General features: G+C 37.8%; 2 protein-coding genes and 1 pseudogene across 2 annotated transcripts; all 3 read right to left on the bottom strand.

The window, feature by feature from the left end:
- Positions 1 to 249: 249 nt before the first annotated feature.
- LOC144425166 ((3R)-3-hydroxyacyl-CoA dehydrogenase pseudogene) lies at positions 250 to 1017 on the bottom strand (annotated as a pseudogene).
- A 2714-nt stretch (positions 1018 to 3731) lies between these two features.
- LOC144425168 ((3R)-3-hydroxyacyl-CoA dehydrogenase-like) lies at positions 3732 to 4256 on the bottom strand. The gene has a single exon (XM_078114583.1). The coding sequence runs from the start codon at positions 4254 to 4256 to the stop codon at positions 3732 to 3734; it is 525 nt and encodes a 174-aa protein (XP_077970709.1).
- Positions 4257 to 4628: 372 nt separating this feature from the next.
- Positions 4629 to 17625, bottom strand: LOC120348319 (uncharacterized). The gene is made up of 29 exons (XM_039418436.2): positions 17292 to 17625; positions 16818 to 16982; positions 15996 to 16160; positions 14948 to 15621; positions 14779 to 14866; positions 14609 to 14683; positions 14213 to 14274; positions 13760 to 13854; positions 13526 to 13677; positions 12841 to 12894; positions 12521 to 12643; positions 12018 to 12146; positions 11346 to 11528; positions 10837 to 10965; positions 10268 to 10450; positions 10061 to 10189; positions 9875 to 9991; positions 9651 to 9800; positions 9440 to 9562; positions 9180 to 9311; positions 8700 to 8822; positions 8129 to 8326; positions 7840 to 8049; positions 7687 to 7769; positions 7275 to 7434; positions 7116 to 7212; positions 6700 to 6839; positions 6417 to 6626; positions 4629 to 5913 (listed from the first exon to the last, which is right to left on the bottom strand). The coding sequence occupies exons 1-29, from the start codon at positions 17353 to 17355 to the stop codon at positions 5180 to 5182; spliced, it is 4947 nt and encodes a 1648-aa protein (XP_039274370.2). The 5' UTR covers positions 17356 to 17625; the 3' UTR covers positions 4629 to 5179.
- Positions 17626 to 18604: the final 979 nt, after the last annotated feature.

The following is an 18604-nucleotide window of genomic DNA, read 5'->3' on the forward strand; positions in this document are numbered from 1 at the left end:
CAAATATTCTATTCAGCTCTCTTTGGTTTGTTTAGGCAATCCACGCACCTTTCATTTTTTTTTTCAAATATATTTACATTTACTTGACTCAAGTATATATTTTATTATCACAATGTCCGTAAATAAATTTATGACGTATTCAATTTAGTATATTATATCTATTCACAAGAGGTAGGCTATATAGTCTGGTAATTGCAGGAATGTAGGATATCGAAAATGAGTGTTTTACCCGTTCAATCTTCGTATAAATTATGCACCTCCATTGATTTCGAGGCATGCTCCATTTACGAATGAACTTTCATCGCAGGCCAGGAACAAAATACATTTCGCTACTTCCTCGGGTTTTGCCATTCTTTTCATCGGTATCTTATCCACAATCGGTTGTACAAAATATCTGGAAAATTGCTGTATCATTGGTGTTAAAGTCGGGCCAGGTAACACTGCATTGCAACGAACTTTATGTTTTTCATATTCCAATGCCATTGTTTTTGTCATTCCAACGACCCCAATTTTTGAAGCAGCGTAACTCGTCTGTTCTGCTACGCATTTTGTGGCAAGAATGCTAGATATGTTCACCACCGTTCCTCGAGTGTCATTAGAATTAGTCCTAAAACTTTCCAGTGACAACAAAAATTGCTTGCACATTATGAAAGTCCCTTTCAAATTAACTCGAATAGCGTCGTCAAAGTTAGTTTCTTCCGTCTGGTCAAAAGAAAAATGAGCGATTGCAATCCCTGCACAGTTAACAAGCACGGTAATTTTTTTTCCAAGTTTTTCTTCGGCAGTCTTGAAGGCCTCCTTTGCTTGATCGGAAGAGCTTACATCCGCCTTGATTGTGCAATGTACATTACCATGGTTCGTATCAAGAAGTTTTAATGTTTCATCCATCCCCTCCTGATTTAAATCCAAAATTGCAACACTGCAACCTTCTCTAGCAAATAATTCCGAAACCGATCGCCCAATCCCGCTTCCTCCTCCAGTTACAATAGCAGCCTTTCCGGATAATCTGAGCGACATTGTACTTATGTGTTTTTATTTAAAATCTGATAAAAAAAAACATTCTCATGTTAAATTTTCAGCTTCGCGCAGATTTTTTCTATAAATTTCTTCTTCAGGTCTAACTTTATTTATCGTTTTAATGAAACTTTAAGTTATGATCCTATCCGTTGTGTGTAGACCGTAGAGCCGCTTACGTAACAAAACGTGATTTACATGCTAATAATCATTATCTTAACATCGTCTCTATCGTTGACCACAATTCTTCGTTTCGGTATTTGGTGTGTAGAAAAAACACGACCAAGCACAATATTTTATAATATAAACAATCAAACGCCGTGGCCCAAAAAACGTATGTAATAAATTTCATACTTCGGTTACCATTTTGTACATTTTTCAAAAAATCAAACATCAAGTTAAAATACACGTATACACGTTGTGCCTGACAGAGATAATAAAGTTAAAAAGCGCTAGAAATTGAAACAAGAATGATGAGCAAATATAAATCGTACCGACGGGTGATATATATGTATTTTGTTCTGTTCAGAATTTTGGAAGTAGCCTACCCAGGTGCACGTCCTGTCAAACTAGAATTGCACGGGATAAACGTAACAAATGGTGTAGTAGCAGAAGCCTCATGTGTACCCGGAGGATTAAAATTCATAGAAACTTGCATGAAAATTACGGGTCGCTATACACTATACTTAAATTTTGATTATAGTAGCAAAGAATGAAGCTACTGGTTTTCATTCTATCCATTAAAGTGAAAGTGCTCATTTTTGAGGAAAAGCTTTCTACTTGCATGATAAAGCTTAGTCTTAGTAGAATCAGTACTACCTTTACCGGTAGTCTACATCGGCTGCCATATTAGTTTACATTGAACTTGCATTTTAGTTCCTGCGAGAAACTCTTAACTTTGCAAGAGATTGTTATCTCCTACCTCAAGAATTCAGTCCTAAATAAATCAACGGAGCGTGTATGACCAATTCGTTGGCAATGTTTGCACACAGCATAGTTCACATTTTTACAGAAGTTTGCATTCGTCTCATCGAAATTTTGCACAGGAAACCACAAGTCTAAAAAGATGCGGATCTTGGATCAAGCTTGACAAATCCAACATTAGAGTCTCTCTTAGTACAAACAAGTGAGCTATGCTAGACGTGAAAATCGCGCATCTGTACTGGTCAAGTGGCGGCCTGGTCAAGTGGCGGCCATGTTTGAATCGAGTCCACTCTGTCCTTATTTTCTTTGTACCCTGGAATCAAATATGTGTCAGCAATCGGAAAATTATGTCATTTGGGTTCATCAACATCTCTATGTATATACAGATCATAATTCGTATGGATATGGGGTTTAAATTGGTGTTGTTTTTGGAGTTTCTGGAGTATGTGTACCAAGATGGCGCACAACCTGACCTGTTTTACATGTTAATAAACACCGGCGCGAATAAATGATCTGAAATCTTGTCTGAAACTGCTCGCAATTCGCCCTTCAGACATTTGGTGTGTAGAAAAAATGAGAAAACACAAAGAAACGGACATAGCAATCACGAATAACAGGACCAAATAACACACCGCAACATATTATATAATACAATCGAAAGCTACCACAGTTAATCTTTGATTAGATTCGTTGTTCGTGTTTTTGAATCGTAGTTCCACTGCCCAACAAGCTGAAAACAATTGGCTGATGTTCAAAAATATGCATCTTCTCTCAACTTATAATCAAAATTGTTTTGAAAATCCGAAATACAACATCATTTGAGTGAACTAAATTCAGATTTGACTAAAGGAAAGGATTTCAAGGAATCAAAAAAAAATCAAATTTTGGCTTGATTATTTTTTTACATTTTTTAACTCATAAGTTTAACTTCGCAAGTGCCTTAGTGGCCATTTTGTCCATTGGTTCATGAAATTCAATATAAAGTCGCAAAAATGTATATACGTGTGCTTTCAGTTGCCTAGATTCAATTACACAATGAAAACTGTATTTTTAGCGACGGCCGAATAATCTTTCGCCGTATGTTCTATCAGTGATTTTTACTTTGGGATGCGATAAATTGTAAATGTGATAAAGTATAGACTCAAAAGTTCCCACCTTTGGACAGAGCACAAATCATTTCTCCGTAATTCAGTTTCAAAACTGAATTTAGACCAATGCGTGGTGGCCAGATCTCGCAATCAAATTGCAGAGAATACTAGATAATACGATATTTGGCTCAGATGCGACTGCCTGTGGGTGTTAAGTAAAAGGTAAAGTGAAAGGAGCAAATGTACGTGGGCTAAAACGTACGGTACATGTCGTCATTATCAGTTTGATAACCAAGGTTATTGAAAACTTTGATTCGAACAAATTTTGAGTGGTCGAGGTCGAGGATTGATTACTTATACTTTGCTCTATTTGGTTATGCTAAGGAACCTCCTTCGCAGTATACATTCACGTTACTAAACATTTTATTCGCTCAATGCCGGCAAATTTTTGAAAGATTTGAATTTAGTATATATATCAATTCACAACATGATTTTAGTCATATAACTACAGAATATTGACAATGCGTGATTATTGAGTTCTTTGCAATGACAATCAGCATATCATCCCCTGTAAATTATACACCATATCCTCCAGTGATTTCGAGTCATGTCCCGTTTACGTACGAACTCTCATCGGATGCTAGGAATAAAATACATTTCGCTATTTCCTCAGCTTTCGCCAATCTTTTCATCGGTGTACCCTCTTCAATCGCTTGTAGAAAATCTCTGGAAAACACCATTAGTATTGGCGTTGTGGTCAGGCCAGGTGCATGCATGGCATCGAACTTCATGTTTTCCGTATACCAAAGCCAATGTTTTGGTGATGCCAACGACTTTAAATTTAGAAGCAACATAGTTGGACATTTCTGTTATGCCTTTTATGCCAGCAATGCTCGATATATTTACCACTGTTGCTCGGGTGTCATTAGAAGTAGTGTTAAAGTTTGCCAGTGACAACAAAAATTGCTTGCGCATTATAAAAGTACCTTTCAAATTAACTCGAAAAATGTCGTTGAAGACGTTGAAGAAGAATGTTTCTTCCATCTGGTCAAAAGAAGATAGATTGGTTGCAATTCCTGCACAGTTAACGAGAACTGTAATTTTTTTTCCAAGTTTTTCCTCAGCAATCTTGAAGGCCTCTGTTGCTTGACCTGAAGAGGTCACGTCCGTCTTAATAGTGCAATGTGTGTTACCAGGGTCAGAATCAAGAACTTCGGATGTTTCCTCCATCCCGTCTTAATTTAAATCCCAAACTGCTACACTGCAACCTTCTCTAGCGAATAATTCAGAAACCGATCGCTCAATCTCACTTCCATAAATTATTCGTTTAAGTTTCCGTTATGACCGTTTTTTTTCATTCAACCAAGATGGTTGTTTTAAAAAATTGCTTCACGATACTTTGCCACTAGAAAATATATTCAACGTTCCTGTTCACTCTTGGACATAATATTTTCGACCGGCTTTTGTTGACAAGAGCTGCTGGACTGCCGATTATTGGACTGTGGTTTCCTTTTATTATTTGTTTTTACATAAAAAAAAAAAAATTTTTACCAGTGCGTTTTAATTAATTAACATATTGGATTTTTACGGAATCCACATATTGCTTAGCAAAACTGACAAACAAATCGGTGGAGATGAATTGCGATCGTGTCTGATTTTGAACAGGATCTTCCTTTCACTACTCTGAAGTTGATGATAACAGGTTTTAAAAGAAAAAATAACACACGAATTGAGATGAAATAGCAGGCTTATACTCAAATGCTTGACAAATAAAAATAGATAATATGACTTAACGTTAGAAAATGAATTCACACTATAGCGTTCCATACTGATCTATGTTCTATAACGAGGTATCGAATGAAATTTCGTTATTGGCAAGGAGCTGGACACAAATCAAGAAGCAACATCCGTATATGTGTTTTTAAATTACATTCAACACGCACATGGGCACTTCTGTATAATAGTATATTTATATACAAAACTATAATTGATTTAGTTTTTTTCAAAGTAGCGTTTTGATAAGATATTTTGTCCCTTCAATGGGGATCACGCCGCGTCCCCTTACGAAATGAAAGTATCGGAATTTTAAAGAACTTTCGAGTGATGACTTGCGTCTTCAATTGTCCCATCTGCAGGAATTTACTAAACAATTGTCAATGACGCAAAAGTCTTCTCCTTCTTGCCAATGCTCTTCTGACTGCGATGTCACTACTTCGCGTCTGTATTCTTCGGTGAATCATCTCGCAGTCATCTACGGATTTCAGACCGATCAGTTTGGTATTCCCACGTATCGCACTTGTATGAACGTGGGGAATGTAATTTGGACACCTACTGCAATAGCCCATCCCTGTTTTATCTTGATAAAAGCCTGGGGAACATGAAAGACATTTCACCGCAGATTTGATTCGAGGCCTGTAAGTTCCTCGCGGACACTCGACACATTTTCCTCGCCCTTCGCTATCTTGCTCGGGAACTTGGCCTCTTGGGCAATCGTTTGTCTCAGGTGCTAGTTTTATAAGGCGAGGCTGTGATGCGCGGTAGTGTACAACGGCGTTAGTAATATAAACAGGTGTTATCGGGGATGGTAGGTGCTGGCTTACGGTCTCGATTCTTGTAGTAGGCTCTGTCGGTACCAAGAAAAACTTTGGTCTTTCCAGAAATTTAATTTCCGGGATTTCAGTTGCCAATGTTGGTACGCCTGTTTCCGAATACATTGCGCTTGTTAGAGACTGCATTGCAACGGTCGTAGGGGATGAAGACGTACGAGCACTATATATCAAGGTGATTTCCATTGGAGTGGGAGATGGCTCGGTGGTGGTTGTGGTTGTTGTACTCAATGTTGGTGTAGTTACTAGATTTCGGATATTTTCTCCGATCGAACGAACATCTAAAAGTGAAAAAAAAATATGATTGCGAAATTGTAGTTATCATGAAATTGGCGAACCTTAAACAAAGAATTGATTCAACGTTTACATTCAAGAAATGTAATTTTCAAATTTTCTCGTTCGCCTAATTAGGCAATTAAGATCAGGCAAAAAAGAACATCTTAACCCCCTTCCACAAACGGGTCTACTAATATGTGATTGAGTCGCCGTGCGCAGCGGAGAATCCAAGAAATAGTTTTAGAGTGGAATAGATAAAGATAAAATCTTATTTACTATTGCGCTTCAAGTTATCAACAAAGTCTTTATTAAAAAGCCACTCATTCTTGTATAAACGATGTTTTCAGGTCTACACTCCGAACAATGCTCGTAATAGGCAGCTACTGGTATGTCGGAGGCTAACATTTTTTTAGTTCAACATTGCCTACCCTATTTACCACACACTAGGTCAGGCGGTAATACATCGTTAACGAAACTATTTAGCAAATGTGAACAAATATTTATTTACCAATGCAATCTGGAATGACATTTCCTGGAGTCCAAACACCGTCGTTATCGCATACAAATGTTGGTGGCCGTCTCTGGAACGCGTACCGTGGATTACATCTTGGAATGCAATACACTCCTCGTGCCCAGGTTTGACAACGTGCCTGGCCGTTCTTAGGACCTGTTGGTCTGCCACAAGAAATGGCTCCTGCCTGTTGCAAGCTTTTAGGGCCTGTAAGTTTTGAGATAAGTTTTAAAAATTAGCGATCGCTTCAAATAAATTTTATTGAATGAGAAAAACTTACGTCGAATTGAGACAGTGAAAGCGCATTCCGCCATGTTTCCTGCAGCGTCACTGGCAGTGTACGACACGCTGTAAGTACCCCAAGTGATATTTCCACGTGGAAATCTTGATTCCTTCACTAGTTCAACCGCAACATTATCTCTGTAAAACAAGAGATCAATGCTCAAATATAGGGACACGATGACTGCGCATTGGTATGGCACGATAAAGCCTCAGAGCACGGAATTTGCTGATATGATTGTCGGCAAAGCGTGGAGGAGGCGGTCAAAAGTGGCGAATAGAATTGCTTTTTTTCCCCAACAGCAAATACAATAACTCCAACAACAACAATATTAACAACAACAATTTGGGAAAACGATACATGGGTTCACTTCATGACCATCTCAGTAAATATGATACACGAATTTCTTTCCTTACCTGAAAACAGGACGCTTCCATGATATTTGAGGGAATTTTTCCATCGATTCAATAGATATTGATCTTGGGCATTGTTGAATTATCGGTGCTTGTCTGTCTAAAAATACAGTTTCAGAGTTTGAATATTAACCAACTTTAAGATTATAAAATTCATTATACCTCTCACTCGAACACGCATTACGCAAGAAGCTTGACGTATCTTATCATTAGTATACGCCGTAAACCTAACACTTGTTGTGCCAGCTGGAAATATATCCCTGGATTCACTGCCGTCATTTCTCTGCTCTGTGATCTCCATGTTTGTAACTGGCTTTGGAAGCTGAAACAGCACGATGTACTTATAGAAATTATGTTTTCAACCCTAATTGATTGATTAGTTAAAAATGGTACTCCCGTAGTATGTGTACCATGTTAGGGTTAGCGGACTGTTTGTGTTAGCCAAGTGAATATACTCTCACAGGTCTATAGGTTTCAGTCTCTTCACACAACTTGCTGTGAATTAATCAATCGAAATTATTCATCTCCATATTGGTACACATACTTCTGGAGCGCCTTCAAAATTGGTCCTTACCGTAACTTTTGCAGAAGATTCCCCTGGTGCAAGTTCAACGTCAATATCTCGCGGACACTGAATTTGTGGATTATCAGATGATGCTGAATATTGGAAAGAATGCTTTCATTAGCGTAGAAACAAAACTCTTGAATCATATAAGAATATACAAACCAGTAAGATTTCTGGCAACGCATGTCGGCGGCTCGTGATCCCATCTGTGGTTTATATTGCATCGTATGACTCTCCCTCCTTTCATAACGTGAGTGGATACTTTGCAAGAAAAGACACACATCATCCAAGGCATGCTGCTGTTTTGCGCACATGCTGGAGGTATTACTTTCACTCCATCGGGAATAGCCATTGGAGGACACCAGCCTGCAGCTGTTTACGTAAAATAATATATGTTGGTTGAAAATCAACAAATGTCTAATTTAGTTTCTTTGTATAAGATCAGACTTACGACTACATGTGGGCGGTTTCCCTGTCCACCCACTATCAACGCATCTTCGCCTATTCACACCCACCATTTTGTACCCACTATTACAAGCATACAGGCAGAATCTTCCCCGTGTTACAGTACCGTGATGAACGCAAGGCGCTTCAGGCAGAACGCGTCCGTTGGAAAGAGGTTCCAGTTTAGGACATGCGCCAATCAACGCTAGAGAAAAGAAAGAAAAATAGTCAAATATGTGGATGCCTACTGAAATGTATAAAAATTTCAGCCAAATGTTAAAAGAATTGTAAAGAATTTAATATGAAAGTAAGTCTGTGAATAATAAAAACTAGCAAATGTTGGAGAGCAATATAACCTAGCAATATAATCGTATAACCTAGCTAACGTTGGAAAAACAATCAAAATCCTTTTAGTGACCTTTTACATTTTCAAGTACTGAAAATCAATTTGTCTATATATAGTGCAATAAAACCTATTTTTCACAACCCATACAACAACAATTAAGCAGTTCACTTCATGTCCAAAAACGTAAAATTCTGCGACTTTTAAAAACTTTTCCAGTGAAGTTAATACTCACGACTACAACTTCTTCCATCGCGATTCAATCGCCAATCATTATCACATGAACATCTGTATCCCGGTCGAAGATTATGACAATGAACTTGACAACCTCCATTATTAGTCTGGCACTCGTCGATGTCTAAAATACGCAAATATCGATAATAGCCATATGATTGTATTTCAAGCCGCCAATCAGAAAACATCGATTAGAAATTAACGATAAAATCAAAAATGAGTAGACAGCAGACTGATCAATAAATTTCAGCGATTTTTTCCATCTTTTTGTATTAAAAAATCGAAATCGATCGGTCCATTAATTGCAAAAATTAAGATTTTTTACGAAAACAACAAACACCCCAAAGAGAATTACAGCAATAATTTAGCGTTTTATAAGTCCCACACGTCGGCTTTTCAATTAATGCATGCCTCTATATTAAATGTCTGGATTTCAATCTCAACATCTTCAGAAAAGCATTTCGCATTAATATATGTATACCTATGCACACGTTTGAATTTCTCGACTCCATCTTATATCCCCTGGTGCAAGTACAGTTATAGCCTCCCTCGGTATTGCTGCACAATCCACCTCTTCCACACGCTCCCCGATACAGTGAGCATTCGTCTATGTCTGTCAAATGAAATAGAACGTAACTCGATTTATCGGCACCTGATGAAACCAATTATTACAAGGATATCTATTTTCTCATAGTGATATCGTGGATAGACAAAAAGATTTTAGTATAGTTAAATTGTAACCTTGGCACTTTCTCCCGTCTGGTCCAAGTCGGAATCCGTCTGGGCATTCGCAGGATACGCTGCCAGGCGTATTGGCGCAATTATGAGAACAACCATAGTTTGCGTCCTCGCATTCATCAATGTCTGAAAGGCACAAAATATAAAAATCAAACCCAATTTAGTTTCCTTAAAATTTAGTTTATGTAAACTCATCCATATTTGATGATAATACCTGTACATGCTATGTTCAATTCTGGACTCCCTCTGTATCCAGGCAAACACAAACAGTGGCTTTTGTCAGCTCCTCCTGCTTTTTTCGTTACTGAATTTTGTGGACATGGAAGACATCCGTTTCCGTCCATATATGTATTCTCTTTGCAACCTGTTAAAACATAATCCATTAAACAAAGTTGTTGCATGATATCTTTTGTACGAATTAACTATAACTCAAGATACCCGAGCACGAAAATCCATCTGGAGAAAGAACGCGATCCTCTGGGCAAGTACACGTATAACTCCCATCATTGTTGATGCAACCATACGTACAGGGAGAAGATTCACACTCATCTTGATCTAAAATATGATTTTCTTTCGTTTTAGGACTTTCAATTAAAATTAAGCCTTTTACACAGCATCGTTTACCTGAACAAGTCTGCATATCTTCATTTAATTTATACCCAAGTGAGCAGGAACAAAAGTAAGATCCATCTGTGTTTGTGCATATTTGTTGACAATTCCCGAGACCACCATGTTCACTGCATTCATTTTCATCTAAAATGTTCCAGATTTATAATTTATTACATTGAAGTTTAAATTTCATTATTAATTTGAAGTGGATAGTCGACATACCAACACACGTCTTTTCGCCTGTTTCTTCGATCACACTCATAACATATCCAGGCTGGCATACTTCAGAACAAGTCAATCCCTCAGCGTTTAAACGATAATTCACGTTGCATGCACATCGGAAACTTCCCGGGGTGTTTTGACAAAGATGTTGACAGGGGCTGCTAGTAAGACACTCGTCCGTATCTACAATTTACCAAAACAACATTTTAGGGGCTTGTAACCTCGGATATGTTCCTTGGCTACGCATGTAATATGTGAACCAAGATGGCGGACACCGGGACGCAGTATGTGTACCAGGTTAGGGCTAGGCCATAATTTCAGGTACAAATACTACGGGAGACACTTGATTAGCCCCCAAACTCTTAATAGAACTAAAATAAATAAAATTGGAAAACAAATTATGTTCTAACCCTAACCTGGTACACATACTACGTTCCAGTGTCCGTCATATTGGTTCACATACTACGGGAGCGCCGTCCCTTGCACCCACAGTGGTGGTGTACAAACGACCATGGTTAATTATCCGCGATTTAAAAATTTAAGCAACAATTTACTGACGAAGTACATACCTTCACATGTTAGCATATCGTCTTGTAAGGTGTAACCAGGTGAACAAGAGCAAAAGAAGGAACCATCGGTATTTGTACACATATGTTGGCACGCCCCTAGGCCTTCGTTATCTTCGCATTCGTTGTTGTCTGAAAAATATATATTGTGTGTTTAAAAATCGAAGTAAAAATACACTCACGATTTGTCTTAGGATAGGATAGGATTAACATATTTATTCCGGGGAGAGGGAAAGCCGATAACACGACACGTATGGGATTAGTTGCCCAGTTATTTGTTTTCCGAAGCATATACTTGATGGTAGAGGAAGCCGCAAGCGACCAGCGGTTACGTGGACCACCCTACGACGACGAAGAGTCCAGCAATCCTCTCGCACATAACTATCCCCACATGGGATTCGAACCAGCGACCCACGCAGGGTAATCAGAGGTGCGGTGGCGAGCGTATTCCTAACGCTTAGCACGATGCGCCACACCACCGAGCCATGTTTCAAAATATTTTGCTGACTCACCAACACAAATTTCTTCGCCAGAGTCCGTATCTAGCTGGCTCACATACCCAGGTTGGCACAATCCTGAGCAAGTTAGTCCGTCTTCGTTTAGTCGATAATCTGGGTTGCAGGAACATTGAAAACTTCCGAACGTGTTTTTACATAGTTGCTGACATGGGCTACTAATCAAACACTCGTTGATATCTGAAATGAAAATGAGGTTTCAAACTTTTTGAAAGTAGTGAAAGCAAAGAGTTTTCAATAAGAATCGTGAGTGAGACTAAATAAAGTACAAATAATTGCAAATATCTGTGGGAATATAGTGAAACTTTAATAATAAAAAAATGCCAGGTTTAGTGCCTGCCTATATACATTCAATCAATACAGTACAATTTTCCATAATTTTAATGTTTTTAAGGTTTATTAATAATGTATTTTTAGAGTATCTTTCACCAACTGTGTGGCAAAATGAACCAGTTAGATTTAGAACATCTGGATTTTAATGGTTTCTTCAGAATTCAATTCAATGTTCCAAACACATTTTCTGGTAATCAGTCGCGGCAGCAAATGTTCTGAATATGGGAAGAGTTCAAGTTTACCGAAAGTATGAACCCGGCAAAGCAACCCACACGTGAACCAAAGTTCCTCAAGGTTTAATATCTGAAGTTACAAATAATACGTTGATATACTAACCTAAACAAGTTCTGTTATCATGCTTCATAAGGGAATATCCTTCTCGACAGGAACAATAGAATGATCCGGGGGTGTTGTAACATTCGTGATTGCAAATTTTCTTTCGTGGTGCATTACACTCGTCGATATCTTGAATAAAGAAAATATATTTATTAAATACCGGTATATGTGTCTTTAAAATATGGTTAAAATGACCCGAAGAGTCGAGCAAGAAGTTTGCACTCCACTTTACCGAGCAGGTAAAGATTTACATAGAACATGGCATTTCTTCATTCATTATGCTCACTACTACTTACTTGTAAATTGTTCCCTATGCACGGATTTCGAACCTCGCAGGGGTTACGAAGTCGTAAACTACCGTGAGACGACAAGGGGAGCAGCAATTCTCTCGCACATACCGGTAACTATTCTCAACAAGAATTTGCCTGCGTACCCACAGTGCATGGTTTCATGGAAAGTGTTTTCCTAAGTTTCGATAGTCCGTATAGCCTTTATTCACTCACCCAAACACGTTGTTCCATCAGTGGAACGAAAATATCCTTCTTCGCAAGTGCAGAAGAACCTTCCTGGAATGTTCACACAGGATTGCGGACATCCTCCGTTATCAACAAGACATTCGTCAATATCTACGAAAAAATAATATCGTAGTGTACTGACAAAATCATGGAATAGCATAAAAAATGAACGCTCAAGAGGGTATACTAAATGTGTGTTTCTCAGTTCTCTCTAGTTTAGTTTGCAGTATAGTCCCACTTTGTAATACCAAACTCGTAAAATCGGGGGCCAAGTGCTTGTACAAACTTCCGCTCATAAATATACTCACCAGAACATCGTCCTGACGAATCTTCCTTAAATCCAGGTGGACATTTGACGTCTTCTGGAATGTTGTTGAATGATATTTGTTGATAAAACAAGTACAGAAAATTATCCAGCCAACAATTTTGTCAATAATTTCAATGGGCCATAAAGGTATGGTTATTTAATTATATTATTGTAAAAAAAAATAATTCATTTATTTGCGCGAAAAAATATGTCATTTGAAAAGCTTTATAAAACTTAAAGATTCAGTCAAGGTTCGTTAGGCGCAAGGTCACCAGTTACATGTTACTACGGAAACAAATGGCGCGAAAATTTAGTGTGATAGCTTGTGATCATGGTTTGACAATTCGCAACAATTGTAGGCCACTCAGTAGGTATTGCAGGCTTAAAGTTTATTCATATCTGTCTCTGTTGACAATAGAAGAAAACTTTAGTAAAAGGCTGAACGCTTTTCATCAGGTTGGTAGCAGTAAGATATTTGGGTGGACAGGCAGACTAGGTTATACCGGTAACGTCAGACTACAGTAGCAGGCAGGTGAATTACTCTTCAATATTATGTGAAATCTTATAGAAATATACCCTTAAAATAGCCTATGTTGATTGTTAACCCTACTGCTACGCACCGGTACCTCATCAGATATTTAATATATATCTTAAGTTCGCCAAAAATAGCAATAAGTAACACATACTTTCGCATCTTGGCAATTTTCCTTTCCATTTTCCATTTCTCATGCAGTAAATATTCCTATCACCTCCTACTAACTTCAAACGAACGAGGCAGTGATACTCAACAAAATATTGATAGTCATCTCCTTCGTAGTCTCTGGGCTTTGGTTGGGTCCTGCGAAATTATTTATGAAATACAAATATAAACTATTTTACAATAGTTTGTTACAATATCCATTGCAAAGTCATTTGCTTACGTGTAATATCCTCTGAACAGTCTCCTCGGTGGAGGGCAGTTTTTAATTTCAGTGGATGTCTGGGGTTCTTCGTCGCTTGCGAGATCATCCGGTATCTAATTAAAAAGAACAAGTAGATATAACATAAACCGCATTAGAATAAACTAAACCAGTGGTTCTCAACATTTTTTGCACTTAACCTCTAAGCGGTGTTATTAGATTTACCCCTAATGTACTCACTGGCGCTCATTTATTAAAAAACGAAATTGCCAAATTACCCTCATTATATTCGCACGGGTGACTAGCTGTTTCCAAGGTCTGACTGAGTAGTAGGTAATGCTTGCAGATTCAACGTCAAACTGGATTCGAGCTTTGGATTTGGATTTATTCACCCCAAAAACAAAGTAATTCAGCCCCAGGAAAATCTACCCCAGGTTAATGAATACCTATCTAATCTGAAGAGTTGTTATGTACCTGCATAATTCCCGGGACCAGTACTCCATTGTCGCTGCCCTGGGTTGCTTCTCTTGTTAGTCCTGAAAATAGATAATGAACAATTTTCTAATTACAAGTTTTGAAATGAGTTGCTGCTTCGAAGTTGAAGAAAACTCGAAATATAGAAGTCGTTAGGGTTTTCTATATTTATCGAGACCAACTTATATGTTGCATAAAACTCTAATTTGAAAAAGTGTTTCGGTGAGAGTGGTACGAATTCAGAAAAGGCTTGGTTAGGCATGTTTCCACAGATAAAGAGGCGAGAGTGTCTCGAAGCCCACTATTTTGTTCGTCATTCGCATAGTGAACAATAACGTATTGTTTCAATTGAAAAACACGATAAACATAGTGAAGATAAAATCTCAGGAAGGGTACCTCCACCGTTATTATCTTCAAATCTATGGAGTACCTCATCACGCCTCGCTTCAATCACCGTCGGAACAGATCGCACTGAAATTATTCAATGTAAAATTAAAATGACTTGTATATTAGAAACCTAATATTACTTCTACATTTGATGCGACTACCAAATATTTAATCACTACCTACGTTCCCGTAGATCGAATCCAAAGTTCGACTGTTTGGGATTAGTTCTGGTGGATGTGTTTGTGACTTTCCCTCCTCATCTTCTGACTGCAATGAAAATGTTCACGATTTTATTGAATTCGATTTCAGTTGTACATAATGTATAAACGGAATTGATCAGACATTCACCTCGCGCGTTATTCCTGATTGTAGATTTAATTTGGGGGTTTTCAGCGTGCCCTGTTCCTCCCTATTTAATAGTATTGGCCTGATCGATGTTCTTGTTTGCATGGGTACATATCGGGGACGGTAGTATTGTGGGCCTCCATAATGCGTCATGGGTCGATATCTCGGAGACTGGCCAGCTGGCGACATTATTGGCAGCATATACCGATTTCGATATTCATAGGAATTTCTATAACTTCCTTGTGAATGCTCGAAGGGACGGCGTTGTGATACATACGAATTATATGAAACTTGTGGTGATGTTGGGGCCATTTTTTGGGAATCCGGAATACTTAGTGGTGGCATTTGTCGTTCTTGAGTAATTCGACTTGATACATCTTCTGTTCTATCTGTGACTTCATCATCTTCTTCTGATCCTCTGCCTTTGTATAAAGGTAATACTCCGCTCGAACCAAGTTTTTTCAGAAACTCGGAATGAAAAACTGGAGGTTTGTCTGAAGGTCCGACGAAAATCGGTTTCTGCATTTTAACATTTTCGACATATTGTCTATCAACTAATTCTGGCTTAGAATTTGATGACTTTGCTGTTGAGTTTATCTGCGTTGAAATGTTTCTATTTTCTTCAATACGTTGTGGCGGATTCGTAGGAACTATTTTTGTAGTTGTGGGAGAAGTATCTGATAAAATATATTAATAGGAAAAACAAACAATCAAATACAAGCGTTAGTCAGAAAAAAAGAGACAGATGCTCATGGGAAAGTGGTCGAAGGTCTGATGTCCAAAATATCCTTAAATTACTTTATTGGTAACGTCTTGGTGGAAATATATACAGTAAATTTGCCATCTGAGAACCTCGACGTCGTTACACTCCTAAATGACAAGTGTTTTTGAGAACATCAAGTCTTTCACGTTGGTTACGTGGATTGGCCGATGCTGCACGAATCGTTAGGTAACTAAAAGATATGCGTGAGAAGCTAACACTGTGATTACTTCATTGAATATCCACAAGTCCACTTCACAAACCTTTACTGATATTAATAAACACACTTACTTTGGCATATTGGCGGTGGTGCATTCCAGTGAAACCCATCGCAGTAAATAACGTCTTCGCCAATCGTACGGAATCCAGATTGACACTGGTATCGAACAACGGCACCCTTCATTTTTTCGTATTTCATTGAATTTAATGGCTGAACATATGGGGGACATCCTGGAGCTAGAAAATATCAATAGTATTTTCTCTAATTCATATAAGGTAACTAACTTGGCTTAACACAATTAATGTTTGAACGTGAGATATTTCAGGTGAATATATATATATAGTGGAACAAGCAGAAAGTTTTGTTGTAGACAAATTTGAATTCTTATTGAAGACAGGTACAAACTTAGGATCTTATGTACAAAGCCCTCGCCAAGTAACACCCCGCCAGCTATCAAACCGAGTGATTATCCAGTTAGGGGTGGGAATGCAGATTGCGCTGGCAATTCATATTTCCAACCCTCACCCCAACTGGATAATCACTAATTTGTTATCCCCCTTTTCTGCATTAGTGGCGAGGGCTTTGTACAAAAAAAACCCAAACTTTCTGTCGAGTACAAAAGAAGTTGCTGGAACTACAAAAAAATCCACAATGCGGAATAAATAACAGGGTCTGTCATAGTAGTTTGTACTTAATGCGATTCCTTTTTCAAACTAAGTACTCGAAGTATCGCTCCTCCGTTTTCGATATATATATATATCTTTTTAATTGAAAACTAAGCGGTAAACCATGCAACACAGACCGCTACAGCTTTTTCATAGAAACACGAACGAATAAGTTGTCAATTATGCATAATATAACAAGGTAAAGAAAAGGTGGCAGTAAGAACTAACCGACACAAACAGGTTTCTTTCCTCGCCAATTCCCTCTGGAACATGACAGCAATGGAGGACCCATCGTTTGATAACCCGGGTCACAGAAAAATTGCACAAGCATTCCATTCTTTAGGAATTTTGCGTTTCCATGAATTATTCTTCCCGGATCTCCGCATGGAACGGCTTAAAAGAAAAACAACTATTGAATATAAAGATTTCATATTTATTCAACATCCATTAACAAGTAGATACGTTTTCGTTCAAATGATAGTTTGACTATATCATTGGTCTCGGTATGGGACATCTCACTAAAATATAATTTTCTGTTTAACACTTATTATTTAGGTTCTGATATATGTGCATCATCAAGCCCGTTAAAAACAGCCTGAAACGAGTACGCCAGTAATAGATTCAATTCGCCATTATACCGGTGGTAATTATTTGTCATATATATATATATATATATTTAAAATAAAACTTCATGTTACGCACCTTCAGTCATGTCCATAATCAGCAAAAGAGATATAGCAGTTAGGTACATGAAACATATATCCATATTGTGTGTATTCCTTTCAGACGTTAAATAAAACGTCTCTATTAATACATACTAAAGATATTCACTTAACAACTACCCGATGTAATTTCTTACTAAATGGCGCTGAAAAAGTATGGTGCTAAAACTACAAAGCTACCAAACTGGTTTTACAAGCTAGATTCTAGTTTGGCGGAAACAAACGTCCTGAAATGGACTGTTAAATTGTCACTATCGTGTGGAATTCTACAATACAAATAGCCTGGTTCGCTGATTTCACATCCAACAGTGACATTGTGTTTACACTGAGAGGATTGTTCTGCGTTTGTTTTTATTATTCTAAACCCGTTACCCCAACTTGTCAAATTAAAGATAATTTAGTCAGCAAAAGTGAAAAATTATCCAAACTTTCTCAGATGTTTGCCGCACCGATTCGCTACTTGAGCTTAAATCAACCGTGGCGGACCTTTGTGGTTGTTAGGAGTTCAAAATATCACAAATGACGAAAATACTTCCGATGACCCAATCGGTATTGTTTCCCATTTCGTGGGAAAGGTGTGATGTATCAAACAGCAGCAGTGACAAAAAAGGAGAAATTACATATTATGTAGCCTGCCTTCAACCTAAGCCAAGCTGTAGAATTTGAATGATCTTCCCAAACCTCATATATTAACTGAAATGTAAACATTTAAGTTTATACTGATATTGGTACCGCAAAACCATATCATGTATGTATCATATTATTTCTCATTTTCTACTACTTCACTTGCAAACAAACTGTTAGCTCACAAGAAATTTATGCATTGCTTCTAATTTTTGAAATTAGCTGGCTTCCAGATTTAAGCTACGTCTTTCACTTAATTTGAAAAATGTTTCATGGTTTTCCCTGCTTCGTGTTATTGTGAGGGTCGCAATAGTTTCCCTAACTTTACTTTAAATCCAGATGCTGTTGTTATACAATTTGGAAAAAGCCTTGTATCATAATTAAATGATTGTATCGGGTTTGCAAACTTAGTTTACCCGCTAGGCGTACAAATTTGGTCGGCAATTTCAGGCCAATTTTCGCGATATGGACGATTATACCAAAACTGCACAATGATCTTTTTTGTCCTTCATAATGCGATAATAAGCGGGTTCTGTTATCATTATGTCATTTTCAGGATATAGAAAGAGACCATTATATATAAATTGCTGCATAAAAATAGCCCACGGTTTAGCAGTTAAATAGGGTGACAAGGGTTCATAGCTTTGCTGCAAAATGCAGCAGTGATAT

Source organism: Styela clava, chromosome 1 (assembly GCF_964204865.1).
Source record: "Styela clava chromosome 1, kaStyClav1.hap1.2, whole genome shotgun sequence".
NCBI lineage: Eukaryota > Metazoa > Chordata > Ascidiacea > Stolidobranchia > Styelidae > Styela > Styela clava.

Coding starts and splice junctions, on each gene's coding strand:
- LOC144425168 (XM_078114583.1), bottom strand. CDS start 4,256: ATGGAGGAAACATCCGAAGTTCTTGATTCTGACCCTGGTAACACACAT.
- LOC120348319 (XM_039418436.2), bottom strand. CDS start 17,355: ATGGATATATGTTTCATGTACCTAACTGCTATATCTCTTTTGCTGATT. Junction 15,622..15,995: donor ACCACCGCCAATATGCCAAA/GTAAGTGTGTTT, acceptor ATATTTTATCAG/ATACTTCTCCCACAACTACA. Junction 7,213..7,274: donor AATGCGTGTTCGAGTGAGAG/GTATAATGAATT, acceptor CTGTATTTTTAG/ACAGACAAGCACCGATAATT.